This window comes from Mercenaria mercenaria, chromosome 14 (genome assembly GCF_021730395.1).
Source record: "Mercenaria mercenaria strain notata chromosome 14, MADL_Memer_1, whole genome shotgun sequence".
Classification (NCBI taxonomy): domain Eukaryota; kingdom Metazoa; phylum Mollusca; class Bivalvia; order Venerida; family Veneridae; genus Mercenaria; species Mercenaria mercenaria.
Window position 1 is genome coordinate 69,838,747 of NC_069374.1, and position 22,275 is coordinate 69,861,021.

Consider the following 22,275-nt stretch of genomic DNA (forward strand, 5'->3'; position numbering starts at 1 on the left):
TATAGGCATTTACCTAGAGCATTTTATCTTCAAGGGAAATAATTGTGGTCTGACTGTATTATTTTGAAAATCACAGTTGAGATATTTTTATATGTGCACCGGTACAGTTTTGCAGGGAAGCGAAAGTTGCCATGGAATTTTGTCTTCTTCTAAAAACAAGGTAAGTTGACAGTTTTTGTTGAAATATATATCTGATAGCTGACACATAGAAGAATGTTTTGGTTTATATCCATCTTACAGATTTTATTTGAAAATGAAAAGAAACACGGGGAATTCTGTAAATTTCTTCTTATATGCAAATGAGCTGAAAATGTATTGAAATGACTAGATCAGAAGTTTATGCCTTTCCAGTAAGTTTTTCCCTACCTTTGACGATAGTTATTAAAAAGTATAGATATCAACCTCTTTGCTGATATTAGTACCTAAAATTTTCAGCCTGTGAATAGCTGTGGAAATTTGGGACTTCTTTTTGAAGATATAAATAGATCTAAGCTATATTTAGACTAAAGATTTTTTCAGTATAACAGCATGTAGAGAACCCTTACATACAGTCAAATATTCTTGATATTGCAAGGAAATATAATGCATTTTTCAAGTGCTTGCTGTTTCTTATGTTGTGCATACTTGATATAGGTCATTGTCAATGTCAACTATCATTATACTGACATTTGAAGTTGTTTTTTTTTTCTAAATTACCTCCCTTATATATGCATTTTTCTCAAATATATAATGATCGTCTTAAATATTGGCCATCAGTGTGCGGGACAAAACAATTCTAGCTTATTGACATTCCGTATCCCAGCGTTTAATCGGGGACTACTCACGTTAAACAAGAAACTTCCCCTTTATTTTTAAGCTTCTCAGGGGGGGGGGGGGGGGGGGGGCGTTACATTTTGCACAAAGGATGCGTTTATTTCTCTACCAAAATACAAAAAAAGAACGCTAAAATTTTGAAAAAGAACTATGTTGTTTTCTACTGCCTCAAATGTCAAGTAAGTATAAAAAGTTTAACGCTAACTAAGTTGTTAAATCCAACAATAAAGTTCGTTAAATCCAACAACATGGTAAATCCATTACTACTTTTAGTTGAGTAAATACGGCACTTGCAAAACACATTGTCCGTTTCTACATGTAGTGTATCATTCGATGCGTGAATTTGTTGCGCATAATTACCGGGTCGCAATAGAGTTTGTTTTTACAATTGACCATGCATTCAAAGGTAACATCGTATATTAACCTTTGTGACAAATATGATATTTGTCGTGTTTCACAAGACCACTTTTCCATCCTCTGGTTTAGTAATATGTAATCCGTGGAGCGCGTTCAGCCAAAAGGTTCCCTCAATTAGGAAATAAATAATTTTAGCATCAAACGTTATTTCTAAGGTCACGGAGTTTGATTGACCAGCTTATAATGACAAACAGCTTTCGAGGTCAGTTGCTCAGTCAAGTGAGACTTACCAACGCTAACTTTGCTGAATCATGTCTGTATCGCATGTTGTCCTGTTTTCAGTATATATCTATAACTATCATGGCCTTCAATATTTCGCTTCCTGTTGTGAAGTTTGAAACATGTGTTAGTTTACTTCTGTGGGATTAGAACTTATCCGTTGTTGCAAGTTGTGTTTTAACATTATTCGGACTTTCAAAATGGTATGCAATTACAAATTTAGTGTATATTAAGTCAACCTTACTTTAGAAATAAGTTTAAATGTTTGATACTTTTCTTATAAAACGCAATACCAACATGAACAGCCTGTTTGGATGATCATTTCGAAGCATATAAAATAAACATGTGAAATAATTTAACAAGTTTGTCTATGAAATAAAATGAAATTTGAAACTCTGAATTCATCAGAATTGAAACAGGATATGAAATACAATGTAGGAATGACATACTTATATAAGACGTTGGTTGACTTGACATTGTTTATAATATGTAAACATAGAAAAAATATTAAAGTGTCAGCGAAAAAGCTAACATATGATAAAAAGAATATTTCGTTTGTGCCTTTCCATACAGAAATTAGTTTTATAAATTCAATATGAAAGGTCACACTTCTTATATCCTTTGTTTATATGATATCCACGATTCTGTTATGTAAAATGTGCTGATAATAAGAATTTTAAAATGTTGTTTTCCATAACTTGTTAAAGGCTCATAATGCCTTTATTTACAATGAGACTGCCACTTTTTTTATTATGAACATAACGTAAGATTCTGTCGCTGGTTGCAAGTGCAGATGGGACTATCCGGCTTAGAGGGTAAATGTTTAATCCGAGTTACCGCATAAACAGTTACCCAAGAGCCGGATATTCCCATCACCTACAGCCAAATTTCAAATGTCAAACTGATGCTAAACTAATAAGAAAGTAGGTAAGATCGGTGTGCAAAACTGTACATGTCATTCAAATTTCAAGGCTGTATCTTAAAACAAATAAGTAGGTCAGTAGGTCAAGGTCACAGTCAGGTGACACCTTATCACTTTGGGTCATCAGATAATCATAATCAAACATTCTAGGAAATATGTTCTGATTTTTTAAAATTTTTCTTTGTAGAGGACCACTAGGCAATGTAACATACCAAATATCAAAGGCCTAGGTCTTGTGGTTTCAGACAAGTAGATTTTTAAAACATTTTCCTATATAAGTCTATGTAAAAATTGGGACCCCCGGGGCGGGCCTCTTTTCTCCCCAGGGGCACAACTTGAATAATCTTAGTAGAGAACAACAAGGAAATGCTACATACCAAATATCAAAGGCCTATGTCTTTTGGTTTCTGACAAGAAGATTAAAAAAAAAAACCTATTTAAGTCTATGTAAAATTTAGGACCCCGGGGCAGGCCTCTTTAATCCCAGGGACACATATTGAACAAACTTCATAGAAAACCATTAAATGATATCACATGCCAGATATCAAAGCTCTATGCCTTGCGATTTTTGACAAGAAGATTTTTATTTTTTTCCCTTTCGGTTACCATGACAACCAGAGTTCTGCATGAAATTCAAATTTTTTGGTACACTTTTGAAGGGGGGGGGGGGGGGGGGGCTTTTGGGAGGGTGACCCAAGGATCATTCTGTGAAGTTTGGTGTAATTATGCCTAGTAGTTTTCAAGAAGGTGTTTTGGAAAATGTTGACGCACGCACGACGGACGACGTACGACACACGACGGCTGACGGACATTGAGCGGTCAAAAAAGCTCAGCATGAGCCTTTGGCTCAGGTGAGCTAAAAAGAGATAATGCACTACACAATTAATGGTCATATGTTTTAAACTAGAAACAGTATTGTATGCGGTAATTCATCAAGTCTGTCACATTAACAGAACAAGCATTCAGCACCCATGTGCTTTCTCATAAGAAGGGATTATTATTTATATGTTGGTTGCGAATCTTCATTTCGTAATATGAAAGACAATACTATTGAAGTTAATACCGTTTAAACTTCCTCATCTGTATCGACATCGCACGTTGGTTGTTTTCTGCTGAAGTATCAAAATTTGAACTTCATAGTTTGTATTATGTTTCAAATGTTCAATTAAGGAGGTAGGTCACCTTGTTACCAGGGTAAATTTAAATTACTTGAAATGTTTTGTATTTCGTGTAATTTAATGCTTTGTAGGACCAAATTCGTAACAGATCGCATTTGTAACACCTGTTACAAATATGTAGCATATGTAACAGGTGTTACAAATGAGATCGCATATGTAACAGAAATCAAGCACATTTGTAACAACTTTTGAGACAAATGTGATCGATTCCGATTTTTGATGTGACATCTGATCACATTTGTCACATGTCATTTTCAATCGGAAAAATTAACAAAAAGGTGCATTTTTCATCTGAAACACATGTTTTAGCTCACTTGTACGAAGTGACAAAGTAAGCTATTGTGATCATCCTTTGTACGTCGTCCGTAGTCCGACCGTCCGTCCGTTCACATTTTTCTTGTGAATACGATAGAGACAACATTTATTATTTGATTTTGACAAAACTTGCACAGGACATTTATATCTGTGATATCTCGGTTCTCTTTAAAAACCAGCCGTATCACCTTATTCGTCTTGGAGTTATGGCCCAAGAGATGGCAATAAGAACTGATTTTAGCCTTGTGAACGCGACAGAGACCGCATGTTTTGTTTGTTTATTTTTACTAAACTTGCACACAACTTACATATCTATAAGATCTCGGTTCCTTTCAAAACAACCGTATTGCACCATTTTACTTGGAGTTACGGCCCCTAAATTGGCAAAAACAATCATTGTCAACACAATGGCGACTACATTTATTATTTGATTTTTATTCTCACTTCCTTTAAAAACAGCCATATCGCGCCATTTATATGGCTGAAATGGTAAATTTTGCTTATTTTAGTCTTGTGAACACAATAGAGGCCATACTTGTTATTTCATTTTGACCAAACTTGTATAGAAGTTATAATCAGTTTCTTTTCTATAACATCTCGATTCCTTGCGAAAACCAGTTATATAGCTCAATTTGTTCTGGAGTTATGGCCCATAAAATGACAAAATTTGCTGACGTTAGCATTGTAAGCATGACATAGATCACATTTATTATTTGATTTTGACCAAACTTGCATTTAAATTATATATCATTAAGATCTTGCTTTTTTCCAAGAAGAGTAGTCTCATCACGCTATTTGTTTTAGAGTTAAATGAAATGGCAAAAATCGCAGATTTAATAACATGTATAGTGTAGTATTACTCATGTTAGCGATAGTGGGTATGACGACCCTCTTGTTGATTAGAGGGATATTTCCGGTCAGGTTAATATCTTGGTACTGATTTGCTATCTGGCAATTAAACTTGGAAAGAATACCGTTATCATGACTGGTCTATTCATAGTAGCATGGTACTACATGTGCATGTTACTTATAAATTTCCCATATCGCTTTTGGTTTGTATGATTTCATTTTTACTGAATGCATGGATATTTGAATATGTATGATTAAAGGGGAAGATGCACACCACATGCAATACCTGTTCAACTTTTATAATTGGCAAATCGCTGGTTGTATCGCTTCGACAACAAATAAAATGCACTAAAAAACAAGATCAAAGCAGTCTCAACTAACATAGAAAGTCTTGTAAAAGCTTGTTTTCGTAAACACCGGGTATTTATACGTTTATGTATACTTTTAAATAGTGACTAGCTTGACTATTCGACGACTGCTCATGGCTATTGTTCTGATTCTGATGTTGTCAGCGTGCGCGGGTTCGCTGCAAGATAGTTTTCTCGTTTTTGTTTTGTTTATCTTTGTCAACATCAAAAAAAAAAAAAAACAAAAAAAAACAAAAAAACAAACTTACACTGACGACAATGGATACATCAAATAAAATATGTCTATTCAAAACCCTGACCTGAACTTTATTGGATTATATTTACTAAGAGAGTTTCCTTGCCAGGCCTGGTGTCTGCATTCATATGGAAACACTCTTATTTTGTATCCCTATAGGAGCGGCACAAATAACTCCTTCGGTGAGGGTGGTGCATTGGATAGTTTTGCAGATTACGAAACCGGCGGAGCCTGTTGAATTCCCAGTCTAGGCCGGAATTTCCAGAGATATTGTGTCTCTCATCCACCCAGTTAAGACTTTACGTGTATCAGTGCGTTTTACCAGACCCGTAAACGATTGTATGAGTGTAAACTCGCATATGAGCCAGTTCAATTAATATTAATGGGAGGAACTAACCATCGACTAGAGCGTCGAGGGATACACGTACGAGACCGGGTGATAACTACTCGTATCTGATGCGGTTTTCGCCTATCGGTGCTGTTTCAAGCTGGGAAGTTGTCTGTTACTAACATAAAGATACTGTTGTACTGATTTAATATTTTTGACAATTTTATCATCATTATCATCATAATCATCATCATTATTTTGGACTGGTCCGTTGCAGGATCAATGGTAAGATTAAAACTGTATTACCTAGATGATGTGAAAACAGGCGCTCTGGTTCCAGCAAACCAACATAATATTCATCAAAACCATTCTACAGGGTGGCAAAATTTGAGTCGTATGCAGTGATATGTGTAATATGATCATTACAGATTGTCAATAAATGGTGGTTATTTGTACCAAAGTATTTGGAAATCTGTCTAAAGCGAGTTATGATCCGAACACAAACGTATATATTACAACAAAATAACAAAACAAGTTCAAAGCTGATCATTTGTACTAAATGATTTGAAAATCTGACAATGCATGGACAAGTTATACCAAGGACAAGAACTTATAAATAACTGCACGAACGGAGAAACTCCGTTATTTCACGGAGGGATAATAATAAACGAAGGCCTATTTCCTTACAAGCGAGCTCAGTGGGGTGAGGGTAATTAAAAACTTAAGTGTATTTTCTTAAAATCTCATAGACATTAGTTCGCAGCACGCACGAGGTCGGGCCCTCCTAGACTTAAGGCTAACGACTCCGTCCATGACAAGTTGTATATAATTTGTCCCAGGACATAGCAACTTCCCGTTTGTCACCCAAGTTGAGACAGCTCTGGATAACGAAAGATAGCTACAAATGTATGTCGCCACCGGGTTCGAACCAGCGACCTGAGCATGTCGGTCTACATTTCAGCTAGTGAAGGTCACTGAGAAGTAGCTGAAGTTGTTATCATATTAAAGTGGTAGTGGCAGTGGCTGTAGAAATGATAATAAAAAGTGAGCAAAGTCAGGGGAAAATTTGCATTCGGACATTTTCTTGAATTTCCGGAAACTCTATATTAAGGCTGACCTTTGCATTTATGCATCTGAATTAGGGTAAGAAAACTTCATATTCAGGTAGAATAAGCCTTCTTTGAAATAACAGCGAACGATGTGGGCTATAATTAGACTGCGCGGATGCGCAGGCTGATCTGGGCCCACACTGGTTGCAAAGCCTCGAAGATTCCCGAAGGCCCATTTTCTCATAATGCGGCTCAAATAATTTCAACGTTATTGACGTAATCGACATGTAACGTCAATGACATCATTTTATGGCGACTATGTTTTGAAGCGTTTCTGAGGCAATTTACTCATTATTTCTGCATTATTAGTTTGTCGTAAACTTCGTCGTAAATCGTCACTTTAGCTTCCGGATGGGCATGAGCACATACAAATATTAAGGTAACCTACCTCCTTAAAACGTTTGTCAGTTTATAGTGCAGCCATATGTTGGCTTAAATTAAAAAAATCGTGAAAAGCATCAAACTTGGCACAAATGGTACTGGGTAGTATATATATAAGGAAAACGAAAGGAAGTTGCTGTAATTTCCAAGATGGCCGACTTGCCATATTCAAAATGGCCGCCAAAATCCAATATTTTTTTCCAATAATCTCTTATCATGCCAAATATATGTATTTCTAAAATATACTGAAAATAATGCTCAATATTTACACAGTATGATATTTAAGGCTGTATGATGTATTTTTTGACATATACTGTGTTATCAAAATGGTTATCAAAAGTAAAATGGCCTCCAAAACACGAATAATAGGTAGAAATTTATGTCATGAACCGAACCATCATTATAATGTAAATTAAGAACATATTGATCATGAAAATGAATTTTTAAGAGAAATAATTCAAAACAAATATTGTCATATCTATATTTGAAAGATTATGAAGACATAAAACCATTTTGAAAACTTATTTCAGCAACATACCTAACATAACTGCTTAATGTAATATGTAAAGAAAGTTGAACTTTATTTAACAAGATATATACATATTTCATTCCTTCTAAGCCGTTGCCATAATTACCACCACATTGGCAAGTAGCTATACATAGCATTACTGCCTTTGCAGATGAGGAACTATTTGTCTTTTCTAGAGCATGTGAAATATAGAGACATTTAACATCAATCGCTAGTGTCTAGCAAAATCAACTAGTCTTTGTTATCAAACCATGACTGTTTTTGAAAACAACCCTCTAATAATATGCATGATTGTGCCATGCATAGCCTCAAGTTGATAAGCAAGTCAGTGTTTATGTATTTAAACAGCTAATGTTCACTAATGTGACCGTGTAAAATAGCCGTATTTCGACCAAGTTGCACCTAATTACAGACAACAAGGCCAAACGTCTAAAAAAGAAGCTTTAATGTAAGCGGCGTATCTTCAAAATGTCACAATGAATAATCAAATATAAAGTGATGGCCTGGGTATTATCAGGATCGAATTTATTATTACTCTGCATAAGCCTTTTCCAAGAAGTCAAAAATCTGTAAGGAGACAGTAGTCATCTAGCCCGCTGGATTTGCTCAATAAGGAGAGTGCAAATCTATGGATCGCGGGGTTGTTAGTTTAATCCCCGTGACTATTTGATAAAATAAAAATACATTGTGTCTGAAAACATTCGTCCTCCACCTTTGAGGCATCCGTAAAGAGCTTGCACTGAATAGAATTTCAGCAACTTTTGTATCAATAAATCTGAAAACATACGGAATGCTCCACACTTACAGAAGACAAGTAACTAGGATCAGATCGGTTAGACGAACATCATGTGAAAACAAACTTTTCTTATTTGACTCATGCAAAAGAAGATGCAGACATGACATCTTAAGAAATTGAACTCTGACCATTTATAGCAAAATATATAAACACATTCCATGGATTTAGGTAATGTACCAAAGACACTTAAGAATAATCAAATAAGATCTATGTTAAAGAAACCTAGGCTAGAACCAACAGCCACAAAAACAACATGCTTGTATCCCGCCTTCCACTCATTTTAAAGGTTTTGGAGACGGTAGCTGATATCCAGTAAGAACACCACCAAGAAAAGAACATATCCTGGAGGGACTGCAGTCTAAATACAGAAAAATTCAGTCAACCAAATATGCGCCAATGAAAATCCAGGTTGACCTAACGAAGTTCCAGAACGACATTATTCAGCATCTTGACCAAACTACATGTATGTTACAAGCTACTAGGACCATGACAATTGAAAATCTGACTGTGTTGCAAACTTGAGCACCATTTTGAAGGTCGGAAGTCATTTATCTAAGCAATCACTCTCAAATGCATTGATGGGGAGTTATTGATAACTATGTTGACATAATATAGTGTACGTAAGGGGTCAAAATCTAAATCCCAAAAGTTACATATATTTACCATTGGTCAAAAAGGAGATGCTATGGAATGATTTGTTGTTACTGTACCAACGCCTTCCAGTTGTTCTTTTCTTTTAAGCCTTTACAAGCTACAGTTAGGTAATGTGCCCCCATATTGTAGCATGCTCAAACTCAATGCTGATAAAACAGAAATAATAATGTTGATATCATAGCATATTTCCAGATACAGTGTTAACATGTTGAGAAAGACCATTGACTATGCAACTATGTTTGTGAGGAGTCGATTAATCTCGGGCAATGCTAGAATTTTACATGCTCAACTTTGTATGCAGGACTGTATATCCACACTTACACTTTAAGGTCCACATGGTAGATGGGGACACCCAATGTGTAGCCTCGTTAAATAAAGTCGCTACTTACTTACTTACTTACTTACTACAACAACATGTACAGAACACAGCAGCCTGCATTATAACTAGGAATCCAATCATAGTCAGATTACCCCTTTAAAGCCCCATTTGACTGGCAGCAAAAATACATACTCAAACCTAAAAGTTACTACTCAATCTTTCTCAGGCATATTATTTACAACATGAAAGAAGTTTATGGGCAGAACAGGGACGCACAATCAAAAGACACTGTGTCATTAGAAGTACCAAAGTCTCCAACCTTCATGTATGACAAATAATCTATTTTATATCTATATAACACATTTTTACATCAAAAGTAGATCAAGGCAATATTTGAATGCTTTATGGGTAGCTGCATTCTTTGAATGACCGTTGGGCGGACTTTGATAAAGTCACCTATTCAACCTGGGTCAGTCTAATGTATTTTGACAGTACTTTCGCAATGTGTTAGTATCTACATGTATGGTAAAATCAATATATACATTTTACCTGAATTATCCTAATATTTATATTAAATATTATACAGAAGTTAAATGACTCATTTCTTGATAAGGTTTGGGATAACTGTGATTTCCTACATACTTGAAGTTAAAAATTAATTAACAAACATGATAAGTTCTATGGAAATGAAAAGGAACATGGTTGAAAAGGAGTCTATATTCATCCTTGGAATATATAAGGAAAGATGTTTATTTCAATTTATGTGGCAAGAACAAACTAAATGACAATATACATGAAGCACTTTTAAAATATGGCTGTATTCTCTAAAGAATGCGTCTCAAAATGTTTGGATAATATGTTTATGACAATTTGTTTTGTAATTTTGATTCTGACTATCATTTTTATCGATCGTTTAGATTTTTTAACACTCCGGATCAACCAGTCTGCTGTATAAATAGCGAAACTGCAACAAAGGGATTTAACTCAATTTCTGTAATCATAATTATAAGAAAAACAAGAAATAACCGAAACCTATTAAGAAAAGTGTTTATAATCAGTATTTGCATATAAATGATTAAAATACGTATTAACTGGCTAAAGAAAATTATTGATCCTTTTCGTTTGATCCTTTTCGTCATATTATTTATGAATTGCGGCCATTTTGATAATTTCAAACTTCCTTTCACTTTTCAATTAAAGACACCCTACTCTCGCTTTCTACCAAGTTTGATGCTTTTGACACAGATAGCACGATTTTTTTCGCCATATGCCTGCACTATAAGTTCACTTACATTATAAGCTTCAGAAATGAAATCATTCGTGGTAGCAGGTCGTGTTTAAAAACGAAAAGGCCTTTCAAAATGATATGTCAACAAACACAGATGCATGCATTTAAAATTGTTTTAGTTCCCATATGACCTATAATTGTGTGGTTGTGACGATAAACTGAACCAAGTGCAACGTACAGCTTTTAATTCCTCAGATTAAAAAAGATATGTTACTATGAATGATTTGGAATAATTTTTATTACTGTTACTGACATCATAATACGGGGATGTGTTTCATCCAAACGCTTTGCTATCTGATGTAAAGAGATATTGATGCTGTTCTTGGACTAAGTATTGTTATTGTTTCTGGTCCTTCCGTTCAATGCTATTTTGAATTGAATCCGGATACTAAATTTACACGAGGAAGAACAATCGAATAAACTTTTAATTCAGATTCAGTAATGCGAAAGACACAGTCGTACAATTTAACATCTTTAGAACTAACCCTGTCAAAAGAGATTTCAGTATATTCGAATTTTAATTCTGAAATGCCAAAGTCAATAATAAAAAAAAACACATTTTATACGGTAAAGTTGCAGTGATTTTCTGGAGTGTTTTATGACTGAACAAGCTAATTATTTCAGACCATCATTAGGGATATATTTACAACTGAAATGAAAGATGTACTATAATATTTCTTTTGCAGATGAGGATACACTGGGTACTGAAGTACATGTGGCTTTGTTCAGGATTCTTAGTGGAAGGTGAAAACTTAACCATTGAAATTGCTTCAAAAATAGGTTTTCAATTTGTCATTAATAACTTCATTCATTCTGATTTAGGTGAAGTGCTGGATATTGTTTGAAACTTTATCATCTGTCCATTTACAATTATTTATATGTTAGAATTCCGAAGGTACACACACTTTTAAAAGTTAACTTGCCTTTTAATTTAAATGCAAATGCATACAAAATGTAGCTAGAAAATAGTATTGATATCAAAAGAAATATTCAAAATGCTTTTCCAAACTTTTTAAATTATCACTGAAAGGTAATTACAAAATTTCACGAAATCAATATGGCATACACTTGTAACAGAGATCTGACTCCGTAAAATATTTCCTTTTTGTTCCTTAGATTATTCTCCAAAAGTATACATCAATGGTAACAAGACTTAATGTCATCAAATGACACCTTTAAAGCATTTGTATCATCGTAGCTCATAGAGGTCAAGACATAAAATGTAAATAGTCATTAAAATGCAATTGTTGGTCCACTGAATTGATCAAGCATTTTTATTCGGTCATTAGTGACGCGAAGTAATTAAGCGGCTAATATTTAGATACGTATTACTTTATTTCTTCGAAGTAAATCGATAGATTCGAACAGAATGAGTTTTATGCACATCTTAAGTAAATATATATTCCATGTAACTATACGTATTTGCGTACGAAGTAATTATGTCATGGTTTAAATATCTTAATACCAATATCTGCCAAAATCACGAGAAATGTTCTTTCCATCAAATTTAAGCATCTTTGATTTCTTTTCGATCGATTGTTTTAGACATACCGAAGGAAATAAGTAAATCTCTGCTTTTTTGGTGAGCGAATGATCTTTCATCTTTATTCAATAATGTTACGAATAATCTGCAAATTGTTAACGTACGCAGTAAATATGAACGAAGTATGACTTTATGCTATATTAGGTGCTGTATGGGATCCAAACTGTATCGACAATTGTAATTGTTGTCGGGATAGCATATGTCATAATTACCAATACTTTTGGAACGATTGCCCACACGGTTGCATTGATGGACACAGAGGTGCTAGATGTTATGAACTTTGCGAACATAATTGTACATCGTGCGACACCAGTGTTACAATTTGTGATAAATGCTATGATGGCTTTCACCTTGGGCCAAATAAAGATTGTACATCAGAATGTCCCACAAACTGTAGAGCTTGTATTTCGAACACAATGTGTACTGCTTGTAAGGACGGTTATTATGACAAAGATGGGTCGACAACATGTCCGCACGCTCTTTGTCCAGAGAACTGTAACTGCATTGGTTACACATGTTCAACTTGTAAAAAAGGTTTCTATGGCACAGGCAATGAGTGTAGTAAAGAATGTCCGGCTAACTGCAAGTCCTGTGCATCTCAGGAAATATGCAACGTGTGTAAAAATGGATTTTATAACGGGTATGAGTTTGACAATAATATTAAAAAGCTATTCAATAATTGCACATTTAGATGTAGAGAAAGCTGCACAGAATGTTTATCATACGACAACTGCTTGCAATGTGTTAAAGGAAAATATAGCCCGAAATGTCACAAATATTGCTCAGTCGGTTGCAAAGATCAGACATGCTATATTGAATCTGGAAAATGTTCCTGCTTATCAAATTTTAATGGTGACAAATGTACGGATTGTATTACTGGCAAATATGGACCCTATTGTAACGAGACATGTACCGCACAATGCAAAAATGGTAAGTGTAACAAGACTTCGGGATATTGTAGCGAAGGTTGCATCACTGATACAATAACAGGGGAAACTTGTAATGTTTGTGCACTCGGGATGCACGGAATAGTTTGTAACAAAACTTGTCCTTTAAATTGCAAAGGTAAAACGTGTAACCGAAAATCTGGATTCTGTTCTTGGGGATGTGAAGACAACTTTGAAGGTCCATTTTGTGACACCTGTATACAAGGAAAGTATGGTTCATCATGTAAACAAAATTGTTCATTGAAATGTACAAATGCTTTATGTGAAAACGAGACTGGAAATTGTTTTAGCTGTACCGCCAATTTTGATGGGGACAGGTGTAACACGTGTAAAAACGGATTTTATGGGCGTAATTGCATTAGTTTATGTCCTTCTCAATGTTTTAACAAATCATGCGATATTAAAAGCGGAAAATGCGATTTTGGCTGCACAATTAATTATTCCGGTGATAAATGTTGCGTAAAGAGCGACAAGTGCATAGAATGCTTCTCGGGCACGGAATGCCAAAAATGTAAATCTGGGTACTTCAGTAAATTGTGCGAGAAAACGTGCTCTGCTAACTGTCTAGATTCATGTGATATCTCAACAGGCGTTTGCAGCGATTGCATAATAAACCATTTTGGACCCTTCTGCAACTTGAAATGTTCTGAAAATTGCAATGTTTCACGAAGCAGTGCCACACGTGACTGTGCGTCATCTGACGGAATATGTATGTTTGGTTGTAAACAAGGTTTCTTTGGGCTTAAATGTAATGAGACATGTAGCAGTCTTTGCATCGACACCCTGTGTAGGCAAGAGAGTGGTATTTGCGTAAAAGGTTGCACAGGAGCAAATGACGACCCGATTTGTGTACTGAGTTTAGGTAAGAAAGTATGTGCTGTTGAACTGAATAATGTAATTGCAATTTCATATTCGCTTACGGTGGTCCTGTTTAGGTTCTTGAAGTCTTTATTGATACTGGCATCTTAATTTTCTGGTTAAGCTACGTTCTGAATTCGAATGCTTAATAATTTTCTTGAGAGAATTTGGACAAGAAGCTTTGCGCGTAAGATATCCAAGGACACACGTTGGATTCTTTCATAAATCAGATACATAACATTATAAATAAATATACATACTAGACTAGCACTACTCATTCTGGGTCTTACCCATGTTGAAAAATGTATGCTTACTTAAATTTTCTTCATTTGTGGAAACGACTTCAAAACCATCTCCTAAAGGCAACGTCCTGATTCGCACATCTCTGATGCTTATCGAATTGCGTGCTAGAATAAGGGCACACGGCGTTGCGCTTTAGCTTATCCATGTAAAAAATTTGAATTCTGTTGTAAATTATTATAGATTGTTTGGTTGCTTGCTGTGGTCTTTCGCTTTACGTTAACGCAGTCATTTTATTTCAGAACCTATAAAGTCAGAAAAGTTATTGTTATATGTTTATATGCCCAAATAATTTTCAGCTTTAATAACAAACATCAAATATCATTCAGCATTTAACAAAACCAAAGAGTAATTTGGTTATATTATTTATTGATCAGTTTTTGTATTATTTATATGAAACTAAAACGCTTTGTTCCATCTTAAATGGCATACTCATGCCTGTGCGTTCATTATATAATTCAGGGAAACCACAAGATGTTTCCGACAAGAAATCAACAACTGCATATGTTGTTTTTGCAACACTCTTTGCGGTTACTTCTACGGCATTATTTGTTCTTATTTTGAAGAAAATGATAAAGAAAACACGTTTCTCAGTCAGGTGATTTTATAAAATGTTCTTGTACGAAAGGTATGTTATAATATGGGTCAATGATAAAATCATTTGTAAACATTAAGGAAGGTATAGATCTACAATGATATAAACACGTTTATTATGTGTTTGTTCATTTAGAAACAAAATATAATTCATGGCCCATATAAAGAAACTATTTTCATTAGTGTTTGTGACCTCACTGTTTCGTACCACCTCTGTGGATTTCAGGTTAACGTACGTACCTAACATAAACTGTTTAATATTTATAACTGATATTGGCGTTTCTGTTTCTTGTTTTAATATTTAATTTCGAAAATGTTAATGTCATCTATGAAATATATTTTAAATCCATTTACAGGCAGACCGTGGAGTTTATGATTCGACATCGCTTTCAAAATTCACAAAACGAAGGTATCTCTTTTGAGCAGTTCACAAGTATATTTTAACGTCATTTCAATGTATTGTTATGAGGTTTGATATTGCGATTTTTAAAATAAGCATGCTCTAAGCTTTGCAATATTACTGTTACAAATTTCCGGATAAATCTTTTATTCTCTGTTATCATAACAACGGAAAATGAAATAATTTTGTACACAAAATACCTATATGATAATAAATGATTAAATGTTCGTAACATTTCATTCCAAAGCTGAAAAAACTTATATCCATTACATATACACATGTTTTAGTTAATAGAATATACTTTATCCATTTTATTGCTCTCAGTAAATCACATACAAGCAATCAATAAGATTTCATAACTAGAGGCTCTAGTTGTGAAATCTTATTGATTGCTTGTATATGATTTACGGAAACTCTTGTTCCTTTCAGAAGTAATCTCTGTTTCTGAAGTAGACAATACCGCTTATGAAATCATCAATACATGTCAAGGTTGTAAGTATTTTATAATATACTAAATTATAATTACGTATGATAAGCATTATATTGATAATATATGAATTGAAGCAAAACTTAGTCAATGGTCAACAATGAAATGATTGCATATTGATAAGATCGATATGAGGAAAATGTTGTTTTCGATAATTTTGGCAAGGAGATCAATCATAATATTTTAGAAAAATAAAAATAAACAGGAGTCGCAAATGCATGAACACCAGAAAAAAATTTAATCATATAATATGTTAGTGCCTCGTCAAAAATGATCGTCGCATTCTTTTAATCAATGCGAAAGTATAATTCTTTTTACACATTCTCAGTTTGAGATATGAAAAATAATATTACATGCGCAGAAAAATAAAATAACGCTCTTGCGTATGTAATATGAAATCTTATTATAATAACAATAATAATCATCATACTTATTATTATTATTCCGGATTTATATAGCGCCTTTGTCAAGATAAACACGTTCAAGATAAAGGTGCTTTACATATAGCAAGCGCAGCCACACAGAGCGCGAAATTCATCCTCTACTTGTGCAGACACAGAGCGATCTGACCAGAGGGACAGAGGGAGATAAAGCCCCCCAGAACAGATAGAGAGAATCCTTTTTAGAGACAGACTTGTCCGGCTAACTTAGCCTAGCTCTTTGCGAATAGAAAGTCTGGTTCTTTAACGTGACCGGTGTATAGAACCGACACACTCGAAGCCATTTTTCCTCGGAAAAACCAGTACATGCCTCTAAGTTAGGTGGGAGATACTTCAGAGCATCTCAAAAATATCCAGTGCCTCGACCGGGATTCGAGCCCCGTACCTCTGTATTGGCAGTCAAGCGTGTTACCACTAGACCACCGGCCCACCTTGAAATATCATTCAAGTTTAACTAATGGGAAATTTGCATTTTGCATTTATGTGAGGAATTATTAAGAAAATAATAAGTTCCCAAGTGTGGTTTATCGTAGATATGACTGTTGAAATTTCTTCTGTGTTTTATCCCCATTGCTTAAGGATTGCATCACATATTGTGTAACATGACCATCAAACCTTTCATCAATTACTCTCCAGTCCCCAAAACCAGGGCAAACCTCATAAATTGTTCCCGTACGATGTCTGTGCTATTTTGCAGCCGAACTTAGTTGTTGTTGTACGCGGATATTAAAATTTTTACGCTAATATTTACAAACGTCATATGACTTCCGTTCATAAAAAGAACAACCAAAACAACCCTTTGCACGCACATGGGTTATCTCAAAATAACCGTGGATTGATTTTCTTGTGTATGTAGATTATTTGCTGGCCGTGTTAAAATAATATGATATATCATTTGTTTATGACATAACAGTTTTTACTGAAGTAAACCCAAGTTAGACACTGTAGCGGCGGATCATCTTACTCCTCGTATGGAGTCGAGGATTCACATTCCGTTGAGAGACAAGTTTTGTCTCTTCTTTGCAATTGTTGTTAATGAATAAGATGATGTAGCATTGTTTTATTGTTTGGTAGTTATGGAGCGGCATTTTAAAAGTAATTATTCAGTTCCATGAGGGATGTTTACATAAATTCATTTTTAGGTTATCACCCGCTTTAAGTGCATTCTTGAGTGGCATAATATCGGTGAATAAATATTTCACTGGTTTGCATTATAACTTCTTTCGTGCATTTTGCATGGTTTTGGTAAAACAGATCATACAATTTTCTTTCATGCAGATGTTTGAAGAGTTAAGACTCTTGACTAGTCTGATAAAATAAAAAAAAAATCAATAAGTCGCTTTCAAAGAGCCAAACTTTCACTATTAAATTTATTTACCTGTGGAAACTTTTGCTATAGAGTGTAATTGGTGAAATCTCAACATTAATGAAAAAGTTGTCCATTTTGCGTCAGATGAATTGAGACGGTCATCTTTTCAATATCAATTATTTCTATTTTTATGACAGAATCAGAAATAAAAACACATATTTAGTAAACTGGTTTCAGTTTGTTTTCATTTCACATTGCAAAATCCATGAAAAGTCGAATTTGAAATGGTTAGGTACCATCTGCAGGTGTTGCCTCGTTTATTGAGACTATCATATATAAATTACCAGGGCCACTCGTAATGCGTTCGTTCATTATCTTTCCAACGTTGTTAAGGCAATGTGAACATAAAAAATTGGAAAAAATAAGCATTATTATAATTATCCACTTTTCACATTAATTGCAGTTTTTGGACCCTAAATGTGAACGTTTGTTTCATATATAACATAATAATATATTGATACAAAGTTCGATACTATTGTAATGTACTTAATATTTACCATTTGTTTCAGACACGGACACTTGTGGAAACACAGACTACATGAATCTTCGAATCCAAGCATCATGATATGTCATTCTCGTTTCGTAACATTTTTTCCACACCTATCAAAAAAACGGACTTGCATATTTATAACATTAATTGGTTTTATTTTTTGAAGCCTATTTTAAAGATATTTACTCTTAACAGATTTTATAATTGTAAGTGATATTTGGCATTTTCACAAACGATCGCTTTATATGAATTATTCTAGTGGTATTACATTTGGTTCTACATGTGTATATTCAAAAGCTATTTTTGAATTGCTGTTATGTACTTCAATAGTGTAACAGACTCGATCGAGACCGGATACTAATTACGATTTAATTAAAGTACTGAATCTAGCAAGATGCTTTATATTTATGCTTTGAATCTATGTAATATATGTAAGCTATATTTTTAATGTGGTATTTTTTCATTAATTTAATATTTTTGTACGGAAAGTTATTACTATGCTAAATCATTGTGTAAGTAATATCTATGTCATATCGTTCGTACTATGCACGAGCACTAATATACTGCCTCTACATAAAAAAGGTAGAGATAGTATCAGTATGATAAAGTTAACTTCCGTCTTTACTATTTTTTAAAACTTAATGTATCTAAATAGTCAAACGTTTAGTGTATTCATAGACACAAATATGCAAATGTAATTAATAACAACGTATGCAAGTCAATACGCATAATAATTATTATTCCTTTAAAACAATATTTAAAGAATAATATGAATATTACCAATAGTATTATTCAAGCTTTACACAAAAACAAGAGGCCATGATTGCCCTATACATCGCTCACCAGAGTTGATCTGGCCTACAGACCTAGTTTTTGACCCCACATGACTAAGAGTTGAACTTGATCTAAAGATCATCAAGACAAACATTCTGACTAATTTTCATAAAGATTTGGTTACAACTGTGGCCTTTAGAGTGTTCACAAGATTTTCCTTTGATTTGACCGGTGACCTAGTTTTTTTACCCCACATGACCTAGATTCGAACTAGACCTATAGATTATCAAGAGAAACATTCTGACTAATTCTCATGAATTTCAAACTTAAATTGTGGTCTCTAGAGTGTTGAAAAGATTTTCTTTTGATCTGGCCTAGTGACCTAGTTTTTGAACCCACATAACACAGATTCAAACTTGACCTAGAAATGATTAAGACAAACATTCTGACCAAGTTTAATAAGGATTGAGCCACAAATGTGGCCTCTAAAGTGTTCACAAGCTTTTCCTTTGATTTGACCAGGTGACCTAGTTTTTGACCCCACATGACCCAGATTCGAACTTGACCTAGAAATCATCAAGCCAAACTTTCTGACCAAGATTCATAAATATTGGGTCACAACTGTGGCCTCTAGAGTGTTCACAAGCTTTTCCACGGATCTGACCTACTGACCTAGTTTCTGATCCAACATAACCCGGATTCAAACTTGACCTAGAGATCATCAATACTATCATACTGATCAAGTTTCATAAAGATTGGATCACAAATGTGGTCTCTCTAGAGTGCTCACAAGCTATTTCTTTTATCTAATGTACTGACCTGGTTTTCGACCTCACATAATCCAGTTTCGACTTTAGCCTAGAGATTATCAAGACAAACGTTCTGACCAAGATTCATAAAGATTAGGTCACAAATGTGGTCTCTAGAGTGTTCACAAGCTTTTCCATTGATCTGACCTACTGACCTAGTTTTTGACTCCACCTGATCCAGTTTCAAACTTGACCTAAAAATTATCAAGACTAACGTTCTGACCAAGTTTCATTACGATTTGATAAAAAATGTAGTTTCTAGAGTGTTCACAAGCTTTTCTATTGATCTGACCTACTGACCTAGTCTCTGACCCCACATGACCCAGTTTCGAACTTTACCTAGAGATCATACAGATAACATTCTGACCAAGTTTCATAAAGATTGGATCAGAAATGTGGTCTCCTGAGTGTTCACAATTTTTTCCTTTGATCTAACCTACTGACCTAGAGTTTGACCCCACATGACCCAATTTCAATCTTGATCTAGAGATCATCAAGACCAACATTCTGACCAAGTTTCATAAAGATTGGGTCACAAATATGGTCTCTAGAGTGTTCACAAGCTTTTCCTTTGATCTGACCTACTGATCTAGTTTTTGATCTCACATGACCCAGTTTCAAACTTAACCTAGAGATCATCCAGACCAACATTCTGACCAAGTTTCATAAAAATTTTGTCACAAATGTGACCTCTAGAGTGTTCACAAGGCAAATGTTGACGGACGAGCACTACGCACTACGCACGACTGACGACGGACGACGCACGACGGACGCCGACGGAGCCGGACAATGACCGGTCACAATAGGTCACCTTGAGCACTTTGTGCTCTGGTGAGCTAAAAAGCTTAATCAGTAACTATTACATTTTTTTCTCATGCTTTTTTCTTTTATTTTTAATGTTTGCTTTTTTGATGACTACAAATATGGAACTTGTAAGGTACTTCTTTCCGCAGCAGTTATCTCCCCTGTCGCTATTCTGTTGCAGGGGAGACAACTTCATATAAGATAACATTATTACTTATAAGACTTATCGCTCAAAACATTTAAACTGTAAGACTTTATTCTTAAACTGTTTGAAATGCAAAATATTCAAATTACCTACATCTTTATGCAAATGACGTCTGAAATTTCTTTTGATATAAAATGAAATGTTTTAACTATAGTTGTACGATGTACAGTCATTGCCGTACTGTGTTTATGTAGATCTATATAGCAGCTGACACTGGAGTTTATTCCGTTTGAAATTTCTTTGCATCTTATTTACTTTTCAGAAAAGTGTTTTAAATATCGTGAAAAATTTTAAAATTTAAAGTTTACGTTTTGATTTTGCCTTTGAAAATGAACACTTCCAAAACTGAATTTATTATGTTTGGCAGCAGACCTCAAACTGTTGATATAAAATGGTTTATTTGTTCTGCTTATCTATTTAGTTAATTAATTTCAATGATGTGATTCAAATCAACGTAATCCATGTTTGTCAAAAAATAGACAAACAAACAAACAAACAAAACCTAACTGTTTTCAATATTAATTTAACTATTATATTAGTCAATGTGCTGAATAAATTCTGTGAAAAAGATTCTTTCTGTTTGATTGTGTCTATGTATGAGAGTTAGTAAATGTGCAGCACCACTCAATGTTCTCCATGATTCCAATGGACCAGAAAAAATAACATCATAAAGTCCTCGTAGAGGTGACCTTTTACAGCTGCCTTGATGGTAAATGAAATCTGCGAGAAGATTTTTGTAAATATAGAAGACAAGCAAGCAACATGATAGCAAACTCAATCAAAAACTCACTGTGATTGGGTTTGTTCATGAGAGGTAATGAAATGTGCAGGACCCTTCATACCCCCTATCATGGACTTATGATGAATGTTCTCAATGAACCAAACGGACCAGAAGTATGGGCCGGCCTTTTACAGCCGCCACATCACAAGACACTTACAGGCTAATTCTGCCATAGAGAAATCAGTGCTCAAGGAAATAATACTTAACTAAACAAGTTGCATCTCTTACTCACCTCACTCTGTACGTGTAGGTGTTAGGTGAAAAGTATAAATGCATCTTGTACTGCCATTTTCGATTTCCCGTAATTTGTATATAACGACATTTTAATAATCTGGATGTTCTAGATCAAGTTAAGAAATGTGTTAAGACTTATGCTGAATATGACAACCTGTGGAAATATTTAGTGAAAAAGCTCTTCGAATCCATAGTAAATAATATATTTCTATTATTTAAACCCGCTAATATTTGCAGCAAGTTGTGGCAAAACAAATTTTATGATAAATAGACCATGTTGGAAGTTGCGCGAGGGAAATCTCGTTCAGCTGAACATGTCAAAATTTTAAAGCGTCTCTTTCATTTTGAGTTTTAAATTCGATTTTTAAAGTTGCTCAGTCGAGAAGAAGTCTAAAAATTAGCGTTTATGTTATATATGTATTCTTATTAGAGGCGATAGTAGAATTGTATCAGATGTTGTTTTCCTCCTCCTGGTCTTGGACACCATAACCGTGTCCTGTCTTCGACTTGTACGAAGATT

At 34.4% G+C, this 22,275-nt stretch overlaps 1 protein-coding gene across 3 annotated transcripts; it reads left to right on the plus strand.

Moving 5' to 3' along the window:
* Window positions 1-1,459: 1,459 nt before the first annotated feature.
* LOC123527765 (multiple epidermal growth factor-like domains protein 10) lies at window positions 1,460-21,310 on the plus strand. Of its 3 annotated transcripts, XM_053523829.1 has the most exons (7): window positions 1,460-1,652; window positions 11,407-11,464; window positions 12,408-14,072; window positions 14,831-14,966; window positions 15,319-15,371; window positions 15,792-15,854; window positions 18,168-21,310. In XM_053523829.1, exons 1-7 carry the CDS (start codon window positions 1,650-1,652, stop codon window positions 18,221-18,223), a joined length of 2,034 nt encoding a protein of 677 aa, XP_053379804.1. In that variant the 5' UTR covers window positions 1,460-1,649; the 3' UTR covers window positions 18,224-21,310. The 3 variants fall into 3 exon arrangements, with proteins under 3 accessions (XP_053379804.1, XP_053379805.1, XP_053379806.1); XM_053523830.1 differs by lacking the exon at window positions 15,792-15,854; XM_053523831.1 differs by lacking the exon at window positions 12,408-14,072.
* Window positions 21,311-22,275: the final 965 nt, after the last annotated feature.